Genomic DNA, 21,720 nt, shown 5'->3' with positions numbered 1-21,720 from the left:
AAACGTTTTCGTAAAATTATTGTAAAGATGTGTTTAATAAAAATACAGTAAAAGAGCCAAGCTTTAGTACGATGAAAAATCAAACCCTTTTGTCCCTGTGGGAGAAGCAGAAAATTAGAATGATGGCTTTGATAGCCTTTAATACAGGAAATTGATGTAGTATATCTGTTAATCAGATTCTTTCAGTAGTTCAGCGTCATCCGAGTTAAACTTGTGCTTAAAAACAAAGGACCCAATTCCCTGTTGCCTTGTGTTGTGCAAGCAAAAAAGGCAACAGTGATGATTTGGCTTCCTTTTGTGTGAATGGCTACACACAGGGCAGGGCAATATAAAAAGAACCCTAAGCTTCTTTTAAGGGATACTTGCGTTGTTTAGTCTAAAAAATTTTGGTTGCTCCTAAAATTCACCAGATTGAAGATCCAAGGGTGGATGTGTCATGAGTTTAAATGTTTTGTTAAGAACAGAGAAAAAGAAAACTAACTTCCTTCTGTTTGTTGATATATGTGTGACCTTTCAGGTCATCTTTGTGCAGTGTAAAGGAAGCAAAGATGCAAACCTGACGGATTTGCTGTTGCAGGGTATGTTTACAGCCAGTCCTAAAACTGCATTATAGGCAAGTTCACAATTTGACTTAAATTTTCACTCCCCACCTGTAGAGTAGTGTGGACCAAACTCAATCTCAGTTCACATGGAGAGTTAAATACTCTGGCATTGTAGCCTAGACTGCTGTACGTTGGACTGTGTTTAACTTCAGTTTAGTGTACTCTTTTTAGTGTAGCCTACAGCCATAGTGATTGTAGTCGTGATGCTTTCAGTTTTCATGAATCAAGTTGGAGTAGGCCATGACAGTACTTGCACGGAACTCCAAGGAAAAATCTTCGGGAAGGAATGGATGATTTAGTTGGAAGCACTCCTGCCGTTAAAGGTAATACCAAAGACAGGGTTTCCCTAATTGTCTGGGGAGATTGTGCTGAGGAAGTTGGCACTCAAATGAGATAGCAGTGTTCCTGATGCAGCTGTAGTTCCTCGGGGTCTCATAGTACGTAGAACAGAACAGACCCATATAAACCCCTGACTCTCTGCTCATATTTCAGCTCAATAATAGCTTTTCTCTCAGTCTGACTCCCCTCTGCGCTCTCAGTTGGGAATAAAACCTTTCTTTTTCTTTCGTATGTGGTTCTGCTGTATTGTAATGTGCTGTGGAACAGCTGTTGTATTTCCATTCGAGAGGTGTCTGGGGTTATTCTCATGCTTTCAAGTTAACACTTCACGGGGAGAATGTTAGATAATATTTTCAGCTGTTCTTACATTCTTTAAAGAAAGTTCGTTATTGTTGTTTATAGATTCTTTCCTTATATTTTATTCTGTGAACCTTGTTTAGAAGATACCAGTGATGTGGAGCACTTGGTGGAAACTGGTTTCAAGAAGGAGGTGATTCTAATCCTTCAAGTTTTGGGAGAGTGAGGCTTTATAGCTAATAGTTTCCTACTAATACTAGTGGTTAATGCTTTATGAAATTGGGAGAGAACAGAGGATTGCCCAGCATGTATTGAAAATCGTCCCAAATGGTGACAACCTGTTGCAATCTTGGATTCTTTTGTCTTAATAAAACATGATTAAGATGTTTCTGATTAGGTTAGCCTAGAAGAAAAGAAGTATTCCATGTTTTCTGGTGCTGCCACAGTGCAGCATGTTACACAGATCATTTCTGGCTGTCTTTGGTTGACATTTTCAAAATTTGTCTTTGCACAATATTTCATTTTCAGTTCACAAAACGGTGACTTGTTTTCAGGAATTGCACTTCTCTTGTCCTAAAAGACCATTTTACATTACAGAAAGATCTATGAATTAAGTCATGCTGAAGAGCCTGTAAATTCTAAGAATGGTCTGACTTTTGTATTTTAGCCCAGTGTTCTTCTGTGGTCGATCAGGCTCACATGCAGCCCCCCAGCTAAGGCAAGCTGTATCAGCAGGAGTCCGTGCGCATTATTGATGCTTCTGGGAGCAAGAGTTGCAGAGCTGAACTGGGCATCTGTGTGCTGCATCGAAATGAAGCTGCTACACGCTGCAGTGCAACCTAACCATTACTCTTGTTCTGTGTATGTGTGGTAAATCCTGTATTTTTATGTAGTGATTGGAAGTAGCTAATAAAAGTATGTAGAACATAGAGCAGGTCTTAAAAGTTGATAATAGATAAGCTTTGTAAGGAGAAAGTTCTTGGCTTATAGTATGCTTTGAAATAGCATTTATAGATTTCCAAGACAGGAGTTGCTGCCTGTGTTCCTTTTTTTATTGTGATCAGTGAGGTGGTTCAGAATTCCTACTGAAAGCGGACATTTAATTCCTCACTAACAGAGAAGGAACTATAAAATATATAGACTCAGCATAATGGAGAGGAAATGTAAAAGGAAGGAAGTTTGTGAATGAGAAAAAGCATCTGTCAGCTCTTTAACTGATTTAGAGGTTGTAAGCAATCTTCTGAGGCCTCGTTTGTCCTAAGAGTGAAGATCTCCACATAGTAAGACACAGAATGTCTTTCTCGGTATGTCTGCAAATGTCTTCTGTATCTGAACGCATTGCCTTGAATCTAAATAACGTCTAAATAATTTTCTTTCTCACCAAACTCCATACTTCCAACAAAAGATCCCTGACCGTTTCATTTCCTTATATATTATGTTCTGTACGCTTTGATATAAACCTTGGGTGTGTTGCAGAGGATAAAAATCTCACTTTTATGAGGATGCCTGTGATTAAAGACTGGTTAGCAATGGTTCTGTTCCAGTAAGTTACAACACAGATCTCTCTCGATGCCTGCTCAAGGCCAGTTCCCGTTCTCACTGACTTGGTGACAACACTCTGAACTTCACTGCAAGCAGGAACAAGGGTTCTATGTTCTCATCCGTTTTCTTTCCTACCTGGTGAGAGTTTCCCATGCCTGTTTGCAATTACGCATATCGAAATTACATTGTTCTTCCATCGAGAAGACTGATAGGATTTTCTTTGTCTTTTGGGTTTTTGGGGGTTTTTTTAGACTTGGCACAACATAGTTGGCAGTCAAAATGCAGGGTTTGTGCAGTGTTTAAAACTGAGTGATGCTTTTGTATTACATATACTTCTAGACTCACTTAGATCAGTAAAACGTCTTTCTCTGATGGGACTTTTAACTGGCCGTCCTCCCTTTGGGTTGTCTTTTTTGAATACATTGCTCTATAACCTCATGAGCTTTATCTGTAACTTCAGAGAGAAGTCAACCACTAAAAGTTGAACAATCTCTTTCTTTTTTAAAAGTGGAAGACTTTAGCCAGCTATTTCTTAAATTCAAGTGAGAGAACAAAGTATCTCATGTTTATCAGTGACATTGTTTTAAAGCACACCTCATTAGATAATAACAATATATTTTTAGTTAATTAAAATGGAATCCCTTGGTTGTTTTAAATAGCTCTTTTTATATAACGTTCATTTGCTACTTAAGTGAAAATATGTCCTAAATGAATACAGTTGTGATATGAATTGTGACTTTGCCTGATATGGCATCCAATACAGAGAGATGGTTTTGTTGTCATTTGTGCTGCGTGGACCCTCTGCATGCTCTTTGGTTTATGATAATTCTTAATTTCCCTCTGCCCAGGCACACAGACATACTGGAAGGGAAAGGCTGGCCTGCTCAGAAATTGTTCCTAGTGCTCTATACTGCATCTTATTTGTACCCATTTCCAATAGTAAACAGGCGAAACCTTAAAATGAACCAAATGATAGGCTGTATCAAGTATTTTTGATCTAAGATGAGAATACAGTTTTGTTCTAGGTGTGAAATTTCAATGCCTGAAACATTTTATTTACTCAGTAAACAGGATTTTGTTAAGGATCTTTAAACGAATCCATGTTTCTGTGATACACGGTCTGTAAGAAGGGAAAGAAGAGTATTATCCACCAAGGCCTGAATAAGGAGAGGAAACTGGTATTTAGTCTCTTACCGAACGTAATTGCCAGCAAGCTGAGTTCTCAGCAGTGCCATGCTGTATCACCTCTTCCTCTGGTGGGCTTGACACAACAGCTGAAGCCACAACCGAGGTGAAACACAAGGATGGCTGGTGTAGGACACCAAGGATTTTTGCATAATATCAAATAGTGCCTCAGCTGTGCATGCAAATCAGTTTTTTCTCAGCTGCAGAAACTAAATCTTCCTTTTTAAAATTAGCATTGTATGAAGGTCATGCCATGATATAAGCAGTAGAATGTGTATTAATATCTTACTATCTTAAATACATGTCATATGTCACATAGATGTGCTAAATAAGAGGATTCCAGTTGCTGAAGGATTTATTATAAATAATAAATAGTTGAGGTCAAATTCTACCACAGCTGCGTTGAGAAACTCCACAGATTTCTGAAGCTTATCCTATTGTGTAAGAGTTTACCTAGGAGGAACAGGACAAAGTCTGCAGAGCTGGGTAGACCTTCACAGATTCTGTTAAATGGTCAGATATCACAGCTACACTTAAAAATTTTTTTTAGCTTTAGTCCCTATAAGAAGGTGAGCATTCTTTTGAAGCATATATGACATTTTCTGATGTTAGTATGTTCTATGCTGACCCATGAAGAGGAGGAAATGACCATAAAAAGCCCTCTAAAAATTGAGCTGATAAATTTGAGAACTATTTATCCAGCCACGAGCCTCAAATTTTTACCATAGTGATCTTTTAATTATATTTTATCAATTTTTAAAAGAGTTTGAAGTATGGAATACAGTCATTGCTGAATAAACATACGGTGGGTGATGATTAACACAGATTAGCAGAGGATGACATTGTCTGTCTTTACTTGAGATAGAAGCTAACGTTTGTAGACTATATTCAAGTTCTGTTGATGCTGTCACTCTCCTTTGTTACTTTCCAGCTCTTAAATAATGAAAATAAAATACAGCTTTGCCTTTAGCAGATAGGCTTCACAAGGCATTAAACAGGTACTGGGTGAGGGTGGGTTGACCCTTCTGTAGTAAATACTTGTGTCTGCTAGCCAATGTGCTGCCACTGTTTGACTGAGATAAAGGTGATGCGTGAGGTGTTTAACCTTCCTGCTCCTCCTTGGAAGCTGAAGATAATCTCAAGTAAGCTCTTTTCAAATGCATATTCTTAGTTCTTAAATCTGTTATAAAGGTTGTTCATTAAAATGCAGAAGTTGAGTAGATTTTCATTTAGCTCTCTTTTCATCTTGCTGTTGTGCATCTCCATTTGAGAAGAGACAGTGCATTAATTCCTATGCTGTTTTGGCATGGAGACATGGAGAAAATAATCTCTTTTCTTCCCCTACTCTCCACTACTACTGATGGCATATAAGATGGTGGGTCAAAATGCCCTTTTAAAAAAAAAAAAAAATTTGTTAATGCCTTTTATGTGATTATTTAGTGAGAATTAAAACTTGGTAGTGTCCAAGTCAGTAGATGTTGGGGTTTTTCTGTAAATTTGAATCCAGGACTTGGATTGCAATTGAACATTTGTGGTGCACGCAGTGGTAGTTGTGGAACTCTGATCGCTCTGTCAATGGTCATCAGCCTGTGTTTGAACTTCAGCTGTCTGTTATTGGCAGTCTTATTACACAGAACATTACAGGCTGAAGCGGTAGCTTTGTTAGTGTTCGCTTCTGAGACACATGCAAATTTTGTCTGGATTTTTCTTGCAATGATATTTAACTTCAGTGAGGTGAATTACCTGGGACAGTACTTTGATGTGCATTCAAAGGTTTCATTTGTTTTTAACAGGAACAGCTGAATTGAGAGTGCACTCTAAGTAAAACAAGTTGGTCAATATTTCTGTCCTGGATCAAAGCTTTTGTCACTGCCTGTGAATACCGTTGTCCATCATAATGGCTTTGAACTTTTGGCAGTGTATGTTTGAAGGTAGATTGTTTTGATAATGTTATTGCATTTATTGAATTCAGGGATTTGTTTAAGTTCTTGATATAATTGACTGCTGTTTACTAGACAGCGCAAAACAGGCGTAGCAGTACAAACTAGATTCTAATCTGTTACAAACTGTACTAATAATGTACTTCTGCTCAAATGGTCTCACTCCATTGGGGAATAATGTAATGTGGAGTGGGGGGAAAGAAAAATGCTAAAAAACTAGCTTGTATGAACTACGTGTGCCTAGTTTTGCATTTAAAGAAGTTACATTAAACTTCTTGTGGAGAGTAATTTGAGATAATACAATGCATACATCAGAGCTTTAATTAAATACACCTCCTCATTTATAGCAGAAAGCACCACAGGTACGGAAATGTCAGCCAACATTGAAGCAGTGGGGTGTACCCTTGTGTCAAATGAATGCTTATATTCAGATTAAGTTGTGTACGGGGAGTCATAGTTGTAGTAACAGTGTTATGTTTCTAATTGTCGTTAAAAATTTCACATTCAAATTAGGACTTCGTTGCATCTGGAAGGACAAAGTTATATGCAAGAAATTAACTTTTGTAGAGGTTTGTTCCTATGTGGAATGCCTAGATTTGACCTAAAAATTTTTTGCTGTTTAAATGTCTTTTTTTCAGGCTTCGTGTTGGAAGCATCTGACCATACCAGCTGCTCTAGCAGCTGCCATCGTGCTTCTCTCTGTTACTCGGAGTTTGTTCCATGGGTGACTTCTGGTCTGCGTTCTTTGAGCTAGGTAGAGAATTGGGATCCATTTCAAGTGGGTATCTATAATTAGGAGTTATGATCGGAGTTTGACTTTTTTAACCTCTGAATTTTAAAAGGAGTTAGTTGGTGTAAAATAGATGTGTAGCACTTCTTCCTTCCTAGGCATTTAGAACTATTTATATTGGATATTTATTTTTGAGTGAGGCAGAAGTTTTACTGGGAATCATGTTTATGAAATGAGTTTTTAATACAAAAAGCTTTGCTCTTTGGTTTGCATTTAAATCCATCTCATAAATCATATGGCAGAGTCCCTAGGTATCTAGGTACTTCAACTGGATATCATATTAGCACTTATGGTCAGAAAAGTTTCTGGGACAAAGGAAGAAAATAAGCTTGCCGAATTGTTCTGTCGGTAGATGTGACTTAAAGGGAACCAGGTTTACGTGCATTTTTCCTGAAGAAGAGAAAAAATTACATGGATTCAGGGAAAAGTAGGCAAGTTAGAGAAGGGGTGGATTTTGACTGAGGGATTCATGAAGAACTACTCATGCAAATGCTTCACTGTAGCAACAAATAAAATAAATGTATAAATCCTTCATTAAGTTCAATTTGAATTCAAGTTATGTGGACTGCCTGGAGTTTTGACTGGTGTCTCTGGCAAGTGATACTCTACCATAGTCATGCTTTAAAAACCATCTGCTTCCTAAAGAACAGAGCAGTTGTAGTGTTACGGCGAGGCTGAGTGCTTTTATTATCTCGTGCTGACTAGAATTTTAAGTTGGCTGTATTTTTCTTACTGTATTCATATTGTGCATACTTTTCACAATTTAGAAGAAAAGGAACTTACTCTGTATACCTTTGTACTTGTGTTCATACTTTTAAGGATATAAAACGCTATGGCAAAATCTTTGAGATGTAGCAGTGCAAACTTATTGTATTGTCATACTTCTCTGTATGTCCAAACCAGATTTTTTCACAGGATGGATATAATGTGGATTGGTTCTCATGCGTGTAGCATCCAGTTGTTAGGGCCTGTTTTCAATTTCATGTCTTTATATGACACTGTTGAAAATCCATTCTAAATGAATGATGAAAATAACTAGTGATTTCAGAGAATGTTCATTGGTAAAAGAATTTCTCGAGTATTTACTCTGTTTTGCTGGGAGGGTCTCTTGGTTCTATTTTAAAATGTTCCATGCAGTTTTGGCTTGGCATTTACATTATTTAGAAGCATGTTGAATTTCTTTGTTGCTTTTACTTCCAAACTAAATCTGCAACATACTGGCTTGAACATTTGGATGGTTTCTGTACGCATATGTTCTTGTTATGTTTGTATTTTAGTCCTACAAATGCACTGGGACACTTCACTACTTGGAAACTGTGAGGTTTCTGGAGTGAGTGGGAATACAGAATAATTCCTTGCATTGGATGTTATTGTTATATACTTCCTCTTTACATGCACATGGTTTTAAAGATAAGGTACTGGGCCTCCGTGAAAAGGGAATTTCTGCTTTTCTCATTGTCATCTCTCTTTCATAGTGTAGTCTCTTTGAGAGGTAAATGCTTGTGCGTATGGATCCAAACCTGCAGCTTCTCTGATCATTTTGCCATTACTGTCAGTGGAATGAGTAAGTTTATACTCATGGAAAACCTTGGGGTTTGCTCCTTACTGAAATTTAGGTCTCGAGGACTCTTTGCAGTTTCCATTTTAAGCTTAAAAGTTAAAGTTTTCTTGTTTTTCAAAATTTTGTCTTCATTGTGCTTATTTTTGGTTTTACTGAGATAATAGTTTGGCAAGATTTGAAAGAAAAGGAAGGTGTAAATATAAAAATGAAAAATAAATTGAAGAATGACAGTAGATAGTCAAACATACTGAATAATATGTTATTTTAAAATACGAAAGTGTTTAGGGTACTGGTTACTAATTAGAACCTTTGTGATCGGTAGTAATGACTGAAGGTGTAAAATGAGAGATGGGCAAGAAAAGACGTGCCAGGTTTCTGCTGCTAAAATGCCCAGAGAGGAAATGTTTTGTTTCGGTCGCAGCTAACCACGTAACTACATTTGGCCATTAGGCAAAGGGAAGAAGGAGACAAGTTTATTTCAAGAATTACCTAATGAGAAAAAGCTCTGTCACCTGAATAGTGGGAAATAACTGTGAAACCCACAACCTGTTTCTAGCCTAGCAACAACATCTACTTCACATTTTGTCAGCTTAGATCTATCGTGTGCAACCGTAGTGCACAGGTACGGCCCTGCACCTTGTGACCCAGCTTTGACACCCAGGCAAACAAGTCAGATAGCAGCTTTTGGCAGCCACCGCGTGCGCGTTGGTGTATTAGTCTTTGATTCTGCCAGAGCAGTGAGCTCTGGTTCTGTCGCCGTTCGAGTTCAGTGTGCATCACGGGTCAAGAGGGTGTTAGCGGCGCTGTGGGCATTACCCTTGTCTGACTGCCTTGCCGGTGAAGCCAGCAGATCCTGCTTGCCCGCACATATGTCCCTTCAGCAGATGTATTTTAATGGAAAAGTGTTTGCAGTGTGTGGCTTAGCTCTTGCAGGAAGTCTGGGGCCATACACACACAAAGGACAAAAAAGCCTGAATCCATCTATGTTTAGTATTTAATGCTGGTTTATATTCATTAGAAAAAGTAAAATTAATCTGAGTTTCACCAATAGATTTACATATCCATTTAGGTGTGTTAAAAATACTGCACTCGATCTGTTTCTATTTTTCTTTTAAGCCTTTCTTCTTCCCTGTTGTTCCTTGATACAGTGGTGTTTGGGGTTATTTTTTAACAGTATTACAAGTTGAGGTTTATGCAGGAAGAAACTTCCAGTGTCAATTTTGATAAAATACTGATTCAGTCAGTGCTGGCCACTCTTTCAAAAAAGCAGTGGAGATGTACAAAGAAGCAAAGTTTTTCCATGGCTCTATTTTAAAGTTTTGTTCATGCAAAGTCATATTAACAGTACTAATTATTTTACAATATTTAATTTCCATTTTCACTGTTTAGCAGCTCCATTCTCTGCTTTGTAAAATACTGGCAAGCAACCTCTCTTCTTCTGGCTTGGCAGATAACGAATGTCTGTTTTCTGCTGAAACAGGAGTGTGATAAAACAATTGGAGTTCTAAACATGAAAGGTTAATTTCAACTGTTTGGCATTATCCTAATGCTACACAATTGAAATACTTAGCATCTTGCCGGTCTCCCTAGTAATATGCCACTGCACATTGCAGGGAGATCAACTAAAGTCATCCACTAGCTTTTTTGTTTCTAAAACACTGAAATTATCAGTAATACAGTGGACATGCATAGTAGGTGGTAGATGCCTCAAATCGGAGACCTTTATTAAGAAGTTCTTTCTAATTCCAGTTGGGACTGAGTCAAGTGTTACGTTGTCTGTTTTTGCAGTGTACTTAATTTCTCATCCATCTGAGAAAGATGGTGTGTCCAAGGTGGATACTGGGAGTGAAGCAGTGCTAAAGAAGTATCTAACCTCTCCCCTAGTCGTAGGGGACTCACTCCAATTCTTGCTGCCAGCCTGGAGCAGAGTCTCTGACATTTTTGTGTGCTGACATTTTTAACAAGTGCATGGATAAAACCCACCCTTCTAACCCTGCAGTGGCTGGCTCATGTCCTGAAGTTTTTGAAGCAAAGGTCCCCTTTTTAACATACCCTCTCAAAACAGACACGGGCAGGATGATTCTCAGTTCCACACTCAAGGTTCTACATGCACTTCCTCCATAGTGGAGCAGTACATCTTTTTATCCTGAAAGCCTCACACAAGTCGTATTCGTTGAAATAGTTTTCTTTTCCAAACATATGTAAAGTAGTAAGAAGTGGAAAGCAAGCTGCTTTTCCTTGTCAGCAAAAGGCGTGTTTCTTTTTTATGAAATAACTCGTATCCAGCTTCAGCTGCTCTTAACGGACAAGGAAGGGCGGAATGGCAGAAAGCTTTCAAATCCACAGTGCTGACCGTGCACGCTTGTTTGCTTTAGAGGCTGTCGTGCTGCTGTGCAGGAGGCCGCCTGTTGTAAGAGATAATTACTTCCCTGCTTCAAAGGTCAGCTGTGACAGCACGGAATGGGCCTGTGAGCACAGCGAGATCACGCGTTACAGTCAGTCAAGGATCACAGCTAGGTCTGCAAACAGTACAAAAGGCAAACTGAAAATAAAGAAGAAACCCCTAAGTTTAATCAGAGCCTTGGGCAGACCCCCTTCCAGTTTGTTCTGATTAAAGCAGTATCCTTTTTGTTGATGAAAACGTTAAGTGATCTGTTGAAGGTATCATTAGTAAGATGTCAACATGAGATTATAATCAGTGTGGAAGGGTTATTAAAGTTCACAATTTAAGGGTGAGGTAGGCAAAAAATGTCCTAAAACCTAGGAAGGGGGAAATAGTGATAATTCCTGACTTCCTGTTACAAACACATTTACCATACTTGTATGAAAAGCTCTTCCAAATAGGCTTGCAATTAGGAACCGGTGATGTACAAAATAGTGTGGCCTCACGATTAGCAGAACAGAAACATATTTTAGTATTTCAGGAGAGAATGTGAAGCTCTTCAGTATCGGACTGCTTTCTTTAATGGCTACTTCAGAGAGCAGCATTTGTTTGTTTTTAATGGGTGGTTACACAGTTTCAATGTCACTCACAAAGCTCTGCTAAGTTGAAAGCCAGCTGTATCACGGAGGGAAAGGGATTAGCTTCCTGTCAACTTCCTTTTTGGAAAAAGTGAAGTGTGCGCACTGAAAATATTTCCAGCTTGGGTAAAGTATGTTTGAAAATACCTTTTGGGTAGAGTCATATTTTGATGGGCAAAGAAAGAGGACTTGCTTTCGGTTTTACATGTTTATAGAGACATTTTGAGAAATCTAAGGGGCTTTTTTCTCCTTCATTTTGGAAAGTACACACTGTTCAAGCTGGGAGAGTTTTGCCAGCGTTAACCTTGATCTCTTCTGGCACTGTGGTCCGACGGAGAGCGTTCTTTCAGAAATCTCTCTGTACTTTGAACTGTTGAAGGGACTGCTGTGGTATGTGTGTGCAGCAAGGGTCACAGCACTTTCGTTCCTAAGAGACAGCAGGAGCACTTTATTTTTTGTGTTTGTATGCATGTGAATGAAAGCAAAATACGAAATACAGGGTGTGGTGGGAATACGGAATTTTACTGCTTGAGAGTTTGGATGTACCTGTTCCTAAACTAAAAGGTAAGGGAAGTGCTGCAAATGCTTATATTCGTACATGTGTGGAGTGGTTACTAAATCTTTTGAGTGATTAAAAAAAAAAAAAAAAAATAAAATTTTGGTTTTCTATCAATGCTCTGTGTACACAGGATGAGATAGAGTAAATATTTATGTGAAACATATGAAAAAGATGGAAGAGTGAAAGTGCATACTCTATTGCAATGTGATTACTATTGTGTAATTACTATTAGTCATCAGTACTTCAGCATAAACCTTAATAGGAGTCAGTTTTAAAATGTTTACGCTTGTGTACAGCGCTTTTAATATAAAGGTTGTTTTCCTTTATTCCTTAGCAATAACAGCATTCATGTGAAAACAGAGTGTTTTGCTTGCCATATAGCTCCTGTTTTGTTTTCCCTAACTGAACCTTATTTTGCTTTCATTAGCTAGAAGCACCATCCCTTGGGATGCTTTACTACAAAGCATGCCAAAAGTATCCCATGGGAGCAGACTTCCACTAACAGAGAAATAAATGAGATTTCTCCTGTAGGTACTTTTTCCCGACTTCAGTTTCTAGAAGCATAGTAGCTCACAAGATCCATTAAATCCCAAATCTCCGTTGAGTAACACAAAAGGAATCCTTTTATGTCAAACTGCAATCTAACAGTAAGAAAGTATTGTTTTTATTTGTCAAAGCAAGGAAAGAAATAAGTATTTGTCATTTTGAAATAGAACAACTTGGAAATGAGCAGTCTGATAAGAAATTAGAAGTTTACTCCTGCTCTAAATATGACCTCTGCACCAGAAATAGAGACTTGCTTAGGCTGCAGTGAAAATGATGGTGTTTCACATGAAAGCCATGTTACCCTGTATTAACTGCATCTGAATTGGAACAAAACGTGCTGGATGTCTGCGTAAAATGATCCTAAGCAAAACTATGCTATTTGTTGCTGAGAATTTTGGTATACAACACTCACCTGAGGATTTTCCTGTCTCTTCATTCTGTCTAGTGTTGAGGGTGAAGCTCCAAGCAGTGAAACTGGCACATCCTTGGATAGCCCATCAACTTACCATCAAGGACCTATAACACACAGTTCAGCCATAAGTCCAGACCATTACGATCATTCTGCTTACGGGCTGTACTCTGTCTCCCCTGGACAACAAAGATCTCGGAGGCCGAAACTTCAGCACTCAACATCCATACTGCGAAAACAAGCAGAGGAAGAAGCTATTAAAAGGTCAAGATCACTTTCTGAGAGCTATGAACTCTCTTCAGACCTACAAGATAAGCAGGTATTTGAGCTTTGTTACTTCATTTACGACAGTGGCAACATGTCTGTAAGCTGGGAAAAATCTTTTTTACCATCCCTTCAGTTGTGATGCTGCAAATGCCCTTTTTTTCCTGCAACCACCTTAGTTCAAAATAGTCATATGCCAGCATTTCTGAGGTTTTGACACTTCTCCTGTGTCGTCCCTGTGTCTCTCACCCCGTCCGCCCTTCCTGAAGAAACACTTAAAAGATATGTTAGCAGTGTTAATAGTAAAAATAGTTCTACTAGGAATTGTGATTTCATGCTTGGGACAAGTATTAGAATGTAATAATGCAAAATATTTTTCTAAGAAAATGAGTCCTTTTGAAACCTGGATAGTTTTGTTGTTGCAGACAGAAAGGAAGAACTGTTTGCAACTGATATTCTCTCAAATCCGTGAGGTGAATTCGAGGTCTTAATTGGTTTTGCTCAACTAGGCAGAACTCCCATGTGCTTTCCGAAGTGGTGGATGGAGTCTATGTAGATATTCAAAGCCTTTATCCCTAAAAAGACATTCTGTAAGACAGTCAGCCTCAGCCATTCCTTCTAAGCTTTATTCTGAAGGAAGTCCTACCTGAGATATGTTTGTTGTCATATAAGTTCATATTTACCATTTGAAAATGACACTGTAATAGCTGAAGGTAAGCAAACATGCAGGTCGCACTGGATTTCACTGAGAGATGAGCAGTAGCCAATACATCCATATTTTTCGTTTGTTTGGGTTTTTTTGGTCCTTAGGCATCACACTTGTCACAGAATATTTTGTTTCCTGTGAATCACTGCAGTGTATTGCATAGTCACTCCAACTTGTATGTTACCATGGCAAAAGTGGAAGCAGGAAGAATTCCTCAGGCAGGAAGCAAACTACACCTGATTATGGATCACACATTGGTAGTCAGGTGACATTTATAGGGGCTAAGTCTCATTTGTCATATGTATTGTTCTAAAATTTCAGGTTGGAGAATTCCATAATGTTGTTCCAAAGAGACTGGGAAGGACAGAGCTCAAGCTCTGACTTAAAGTTGAAGCCAATATTTGGGATACCAAATATGAGTTTAGTTTAGCCTTTATGCTCATCAAATTCTATATTGGAGTGTGGACATATCAAGTTTGTGATTCTTGATCTAAATTATGCCAGCTCTGCTATTAAATTGGACCTCCTTGTGAGACCTAAAAGATTACTTGCTTCTTCACCTTTGGCAGTCTGTTTTGCTAGATGTCTCGTAAGGGATTGATATAGCATTAGGCTTACTAAAGAGGTCTCCTGCACTGCAGATACTCCACAGAGCCTCGTTCCATCTGTCCTTATGTGCCAGTTTGATAGAGAATGAGGACTGCAGCTGTTATTTTTTATTTGTTCAGGGAGTTCTACACAATAAAAAGTGACAGCGCTACATAAAGGCAGCTTGATACTGAAGAGTTGCTTACTGCTCTTGAAAAGCTCTCACTGAAATCTCAGAAGATACTTAAAAACAATTTAGGAAACTGTCCAAAGCTTTACCTACAGGCAACGTGCTTTAAACATGCATTAAAAAGGTGCATTAAATATGCATTAAAATTTATTAGAAATATTAGTCACAAGTCTAGTAAATCATCTAGGCAAATTCTAAAATACCCATAATTAAAATTCCCACCAAAGCTTCTTAATTTATGATAATCAATTATGATGTCATTTTCTGTGTAAACCTGAAGGACAACAGCCTGTTTGCAAGAATAAAATCCAGATCATTTATTTTATAGAATATTAGGTTTTGTTTTATTCTTTCACACCAGCTATGCCAGTTCTCTTTTATTTAGATTTGACATTTAATTTTGAGAGAATAACTAAATTAACAATTCATCATTTGTTTTGAGATTAGTCCAGCAAAATAATAGCTTACAATTTATTTAAACTCATGTGACCTAATGTGTACTGTGGATAGAAAGAGTAGCAAATGTGTGGCAGCAGTGGCAGGGTTGTGACAGAAGTTCTTAATCATTTTTTTTAATCTTCAGAATGCCTGACAAGTAACCTCATAGCCTCTTTGACATGCAGATGTGGGGATAATATAACCCTCCTTTGGCAGTGAAAGGCTAAACAATTTTTTTGAAGAAAAACTGTAGAAAATTATGCAGAGGTTTACAGATTCCCAGCTTGGAGATCAGTCACAGCTTTTTGAGCTTAGTAAAAAGAAGTTTCAAGATACGGCCAGAAGGACAATTCCTTAGGAGTAATCCTGATCTGAGCCCATTGGAGAACTCAACCTCTTCAGTTATGCCAGTAACTGTACCTAGAATTAAAAAAAAATAGTAAAAATTAGTGATTCACATTTAAAAACATTGAACCAGATGTTCATCTTGAATGTGGAAGGGGAATAGGAGCTGAAAGACATACATCAGCTACTCCCAAATAGTAGACATAATGGACTAGAAAATATTTTTTAATACCATTTAGTTCCTTCCATAGAAGGGGGATGAAGCCCATCTGCACATCAATATCTGAACTTAACAGTTACTTGGAGAGATCTCCAGAGTATGAGGAAGAGGGGTAGTGTGTGCACCTGCATGTACTACAAATAATTAAAACATGGTGTCAGTCAGAAAAGGTACCTGGATTTGCAAGCGAGGTCAAATAACTTGAATCATTGGAGTATTACAAAAATTACATGGACTGATACAAAAATGCTTCCAGAAGAATGGTGGTTTTAATTGTAGTATATTGATTTGTGATGGATGTTTTGTGTTTGTGTATAATATGGATCCAGCAAAGACTAATCAGAACAGTAATTAAATATTAGAAAAAAAAAATTAGTTATTAATCTTGGTCAGTGTTTTTTAAGTAAGTGATGCTTTTCATGTTTTTGAAGGAAAGATTTGAAAATATCTAATGAGTATTCCAAAAATATTATACGTCATTTTCACTAGGTTAAATTGATAACATTTATTATGTATGTATTTTGCATATTCGCTCTGTTAATTGGAAAACCGGCATTGTTGAGTGTAATTACAAGAATGAAAATACATTTGAATTTGTATTTAGAAAATCTAAAATATGTTGTTGTTTGAGGAAGACAACAAGTGTCTGGATATTCTATCAGAGCAACCTCTCTGGAAGCGTGTGGTGTGGGAAGCTCAGTTTTGCTTTGATACCAGGCCTGGGGGGAAGGATGCTACCTGGTTTTATTCATGTAGAAAGCGACGCGTGCCTGGGAGGGTGATGGTTACTTTCAGAATTTACTCCCAAGATACAGCAATTTGCATTGTACTTGGATTTCACGTCTCTACAGTTGTCCCTACGGAGAAAGAATGGCTGCATTACCCTGCATTAGAGTGCTGCTTGTCTGCTTTGACACGGGCACACCAATGCCTAGTGTGTGAAAACCAAAATCTAAACACACAGATTGCCAACACCTTGGTTTTAGATGACAGTGTTCACGTAGTTGTGTTTTTGTCTGTATTTTTATGGTGACACATGCAATTCACTATTCGGTTCTCTGTTGTGCAGTTGTTAGTCTGGAGCTTTGAGTTTTTACTTTCAAAACCAGCATAAACTTTGAAAAATTTTTGAATGTGAAAGGTGTTAAAAGAAAATTTGTTTTGTTCTACTTTCATTTCGTTCTAACCCGCATCGAGTTACACAGTAATTGTGTTCACCCCTTCACAGGTGGAAATGCTAGAACGGAAATATGGAGGCCGTCTCATAACTAGACATGCTGCTCGTACCATACAAACAGCTTTTCGCCAGTATCAGATGAACAAAAACTTCGAGCGTCTTAGAAGTTCTATGTCTGAAAATCGTATGTCAAGACGCATTGTACTGTCCAATATGAGAATGCAGTTTTCCTTTGAAGGACCTGAGAAAGTCCACAGCTCTTACTTTGAAGGAAAACAAGTTTCTGTTACAAATGATGGGTCAAAGCTGGGATCCCTGGTACCGTCTGAATGTGGTGACCTTGGAGAGTCGGCTACAATGAAGTCTCCAGCAGCATCTACTGATTTTGCTGATGCTATAACAGAACTGGAGGATGCTTTTTCCAGGCAAGTGAAATCCCTTGCAGAGTCAATTGATGATGCACTGAATTGCCGTAGTTTACACTCTGATGAAGTCCAGACTCCGGATCAAGTCAGAAGTCGTGAAATGGAAAGGGATAGTTGTGCTCAAACTAAACCAGCAATTCACAATGTGGATCACAGGAAGCTTGACGAGATGACAGCATCATACAGTGATGTTACGTTATATATTGATGAGGAAGAGTTATCTCCGCCCCTTCCCCTTTCCCAGTCAGTAGACAGACCGTCCAGCACAGAATCCGATTTGAGGCTCCGGTCTGTGAACTCTTCTCAAGAGTACTGGTCCATGACCCACAAAGACGATAAGCTAGACACTGATACGAGCTGCAGGAGCACCCCATCACTGGAATGTCAGGAACAGAGGATAAGAATGGACCATCTACCATTGCTAACCATAGAGCCGCCCAGTGACAGTTCAGTGGACTTGAGCGATCGCTCAGAGAGGGGTTCATTAAAGAGACAAAATGCGTATGACCGGGGGATCACTAGTCAACAAGGAAGCCCCAAACACATCCCTCACAGTATTCCCGCCAAGATTATATCCCGAGAGGAACAGGAGGCAAGACACAGGGCTAGGCCTATAGATAGTCATTTAGCTATCAATGGCACGGCCAACAGGCAAAGCAAATCAGAGTCTGATTATTCTGATGGGGACAATGACAGCATCAACAGCACTTCTAACTCTAATGATACCATAAATTGCAGCTCAGAATCTTCTTCTAGAGACAGCCTAAGGGAGCAAACCTTGAGCAAGCAAACGTACCACAAGGAAACTCGCAACAGCTGGGATTCCCCCGCCTTCAGTAACGATGTTATCAGGAAACGCCATTACAGGATTGGACTGAATCTTTTTAACAAGTAAGTACAGCGTTTCCTCCTTTTCTCCCTGTGTTTGGTAGGAGCATGGCCACTGAACCGGGAATATTTTTCTTGTACCAGATAAGTAAGACTGGTGTCTGATATTGACTTTTCAGTGAAAAAATAAGCTGCTCATGATGACTGTTCGTGTTAGAGTACTTACAAGTTGATGTCTTCGTAGTTAAGCAGCTTCAGGGGAAAAGAAATAATAGAATTATGTGTGTGTATATATATGGTAGTAAACTATTGAAGAAGATGCATCAGATGTCTGTCTTTTTGAAAAATACGGTGGCTTAATCCTGACCCATTTTTGGTGTTATAACAAATTCAAATTTCTTCTTGCCCTGATCGTGTAGGTATCGTAAAACTTGCCATATGGGAATACATGAGCCATGTAAGATGAGTTTCCTGTTTAACACAGCCAAGGCCTGAAATTTGTTCAGTAGATTTCGTCAAAGCTTTGATACTAAAAACCAATGTGCTGAATATTTTTATGCTACATAAATATTTATTATTTATCATACATTTGTATTTCTGCCTATGACTTAATTTTCCCGTGTATGAAAATAACTTTCTCAAGTTTCTCTGTTTTACTGAAACACTTTCTTATTTGGACACTCCCATGTGGCTGTAGAAAACCATTAATGTTATGATAGAGAATAACAAATAATACACTACTCTAAGCTCTGTATTCACATTACTGGAGTTGCACAGAGCTCATTATCTTCAGATTATGATAGTTCTAAGAACAGCTAGGTGGTTGGCATTGTAGTTCCTGGTTTTTCTTCACTGCTTAGTTGATGCCTAGTGTGTCGATTTCCCTGCCCTCGAGTGGGTATCGTTTACTCAAACCTTTTCTGGTAACGATGCTTATAAAGCCCCTCAGAATGCTTAGCTGGAAGATGCTAGGTGTCAGAATTTGTTTCTATTTTTCTTTAAAATACTGTTGGCAGCTCACATGTCTAAGTTCTTGAAATTTTCTATGGAGTACTTCAGGATTTCTCTATGAAAATTTTGTGGCTTCTAAAGAGCTAATAGGTATTTCAGTGTGCTGCCAGACCTTACTTCACAGTCTCCTTCTGCTTAAAAGATTTCAGCCCTCCCTTTTCAGGTAGCAGTGAAATCTTTGTAGAAAGTTAATAGGCTTTTACAGAAGCTTTTCACCAATTGGGAGTATGTAAGTCATAGTATCTCTGCAGCTTTTATTGCTCATGAAGTAGACTGAGTAGGAAGATATGTCAATTTGGGTTTTGTAGAAGAGTTGAAAACATTAACATCCTTGGTGTGGGGAGGAAGGTGCTGGTACCGTTGGGCTGACATTTAAATCGCTTAGTGTTTGCTCCATTTTTTTGCATGGTAGTTAAGCCTTCAGCAGTCAATGGTCAGTGGACTTCAGGCTTGATAATACAGTCTTTTGAGTCAGTTGCAGAAAGGTGTAAGAAAGAAGGTGAATGGAAAAGGTGCTCAAGCAGTGTGCAGTGATGAGTGAGAGCACTGGAAATTGTTAGATGCTTCTAGTCACATGGCATATCAGTAGGAGGCTGAGAGTGAAAAATAAACATCAGCAATAGGGAAGAATAGAGGCTGTTATTTGAAAGACATCTAAGTGGTCTTGCTGTATGGACTTGAAGAGAGAGTAGAGCAACCTTTTTTATATATTGGCTGGTTGTAAGTTGACTTGCAGTTTCTTAACAGTGAGTTCTAAAAGATAGCTCTGCGCAGAACTCCGGGCAGCACCTCTGCGTGTGATCTTTTGCTGTGTGTGATTGTTTCATTCCCCCGCTGTGTTTTATCTCCAGTATTGATATAGAACTGAAGATTCTCATTACCTTCTGCTGAGTCACTCTGACTCTATTGATAGCTCAGACAGTCCCCAAGTATCCCATGTATCTTGGTTTTGATTATGGCTCTTCAAGTCCATGGATTGTGACATTTCATTAATAGCCTTATTTCCCCTGTGCAACGTCAGGTATTGAACCGTCACAGAATGTGATGGTGCATGAATCTGTAAAGTCTTTTAAAGAGAGAGCTGGGAAACTTGCAAAGCTTTATTCTTTAAAAAGTTCAGAGGGCGACTCTTAAGAGTGAATCAGTAGGATTGCAAATTGCATATTGTAAGATAAGCGAAGGGATAGAGATTGTGTTCAGGCACTTGCCAGGATTTACAGGTGATGATTTCTTCAAGATGAAGAATCATTTTCCTTGTAAATATGTGTTGTACGGGTGCATTAGTTTAAATTAACTCTGAGCATTATGCTCATGGCTCTCAGCACATGAAGTATGTCATAGCATCTTGGGTGTCCAAACGTTTTTTGAGAAGAAAACCACGTCCTAGATGTCGGTTTCCTTGGCCAAGGCTGCTATTGCACATGCAGAACAGTGTAGAGGAGGCTTGCCCAACTTGGTTTGACATAGGCTAGGAAGGGGTCTGCAGGTGAGATGGACTTTCTGCAAATCAGTCCCATCTTCACAGTCTCTTTCTCATGACATGGCAAAAACACAACTGCCCAGCATCTCGTACGAGAAGGGTCCGCCTGTGCGTCCAGTCCGGTATTGCAAATTGCTGGTGCTTCCTGTCCTGTGACCAGATGTACATCTGTGACGTGATGGGGTACATGTTTTAGTCTGCTCTCCAGTGTACGTTAATGCAGCAGAATCATTTAGATGCCTTTTGACCATGTGATCTCTCATGACACGTTTATGATCATGAAATAAAGGAGTAGCACCAGTCTTGGCAGCGAGCTCCTGAGAGGATGTGTGCTCCACCCGTGTGGAAGGACTGTGTGCAGAACTGAAAGAAGTGGCTTTGAAGTTACCTATTACAAAAAGTCAAGTTTTTTCCAAATGTCTGCATCTACCAGAGGAAGTGTTAAGGATATCTTTTGCAAGGATTTTGTTTAACTTCATTGCATCTTTGAAATCTTTCTCGCAAATTAAGATTCCAAACTTGAATTAAAAAATAATCATGTTATTTCTTTCTGGTACATGAAGCTTGGCTGAAACACAAAGAGTTTAGAACGTTAAAGAAGTGCATGAATGGTAGTAGAGTAAATACTTCTGCTTTGTTCACTAGGATTGTTGAAAGCATGAAGTTTTAAAAAGCATGGAAAAGCATAATCCTCACAATTTAAATTTCAACAAATGCTTTGTAATTTTTCTGGCTTTCCTATTACAGTAATAATTTTCAGAATCCGAAGCGCAGTTTTCTTAACAGAAGCCCTTTATTAGAATAGCAGGTTATGGGCGGAGTAAAAATTGAGCACAGCTGGTGGTCTAGTTCACTTAATCCCCACTATATGCAAAACATTAGTAGCACAAAGGTCCTTGGAGAATGGAGAACACAGGACAGTGGAGAAAAAACTGTAGATAATTGAAAACCATTTTTCTAGCAGTTTTATTACTTGACCATAGGATTTGTTTCAAACTATAAGTCGGCAATCAGTTTGGAGCCTTAGTGTTGATTGCAGAAGTCTTCTTTTAACCAAAATATTTTGTGGTATCCACTGTACTAGAACACACGATATCACCTAAATAGAATGATTTCTGCCAAAGAAATTACGACTGAGTTACAGCTTCTGTATGTTCTCCTGGTTTTGAATGGCAGTAGTGACTTTGCGCTGTCAAGAGGCTGTCAGACTGTGCGGAACCATTCATTGCTTTCCCAAAGAGAGGATTGCAGGTGCAT

General features: G+C 38.7%; 1 protein-coding gene across 3 annotated transcripts in view; it reads left to right on the top strand.

The window, feature by feature from the left end:
* Positions 1-21,720, top strand: part of IQSEC1 (IQ motif and Sec7 domain ArfGEF 1) — a 346,404-nt gene that overhangs the window by 283,175 nt on the left and 41,509 nt on the right. For all 3 annotated transcript variants that reach the window (XM_086618777.1, XM_086618776.1, XM_086618778.1), the window contains 2 exons: positions 12,828-13,110; positions 16,771-18,035. In XM_086618777.1, the coding sequence (XP_086474903.1) occupies positions 12,828-13,110; positions 16,771-18,035 (1,548 nt within the window). The remainder of the gene's footprint in view (positions 1-12,827; positions 13,111-16,770; positions 18,036-21,720) is intronic.

The sequence above is a fragment of the Tauraco erythrolophus genome, chromosome 12 (genome assembly GCF_009769465.1).
Source record: "Tauraco erythrolophus isolate bTauEry1 chromosome 12, bTauEry1.pri, whole genome shotgun sequence".
Lineage (NCBI taxonomy): Eukaryota > Metazoa > Chordata > Aves > Musophagiformes > Musophagidae > Tauraco > Tauraco erythrolophus.
The sequence above is the reverse complement of the archived record's forward strand: the minus strand, read 5'-3'. Positions and strand labels throughout refer to the sequence as shown.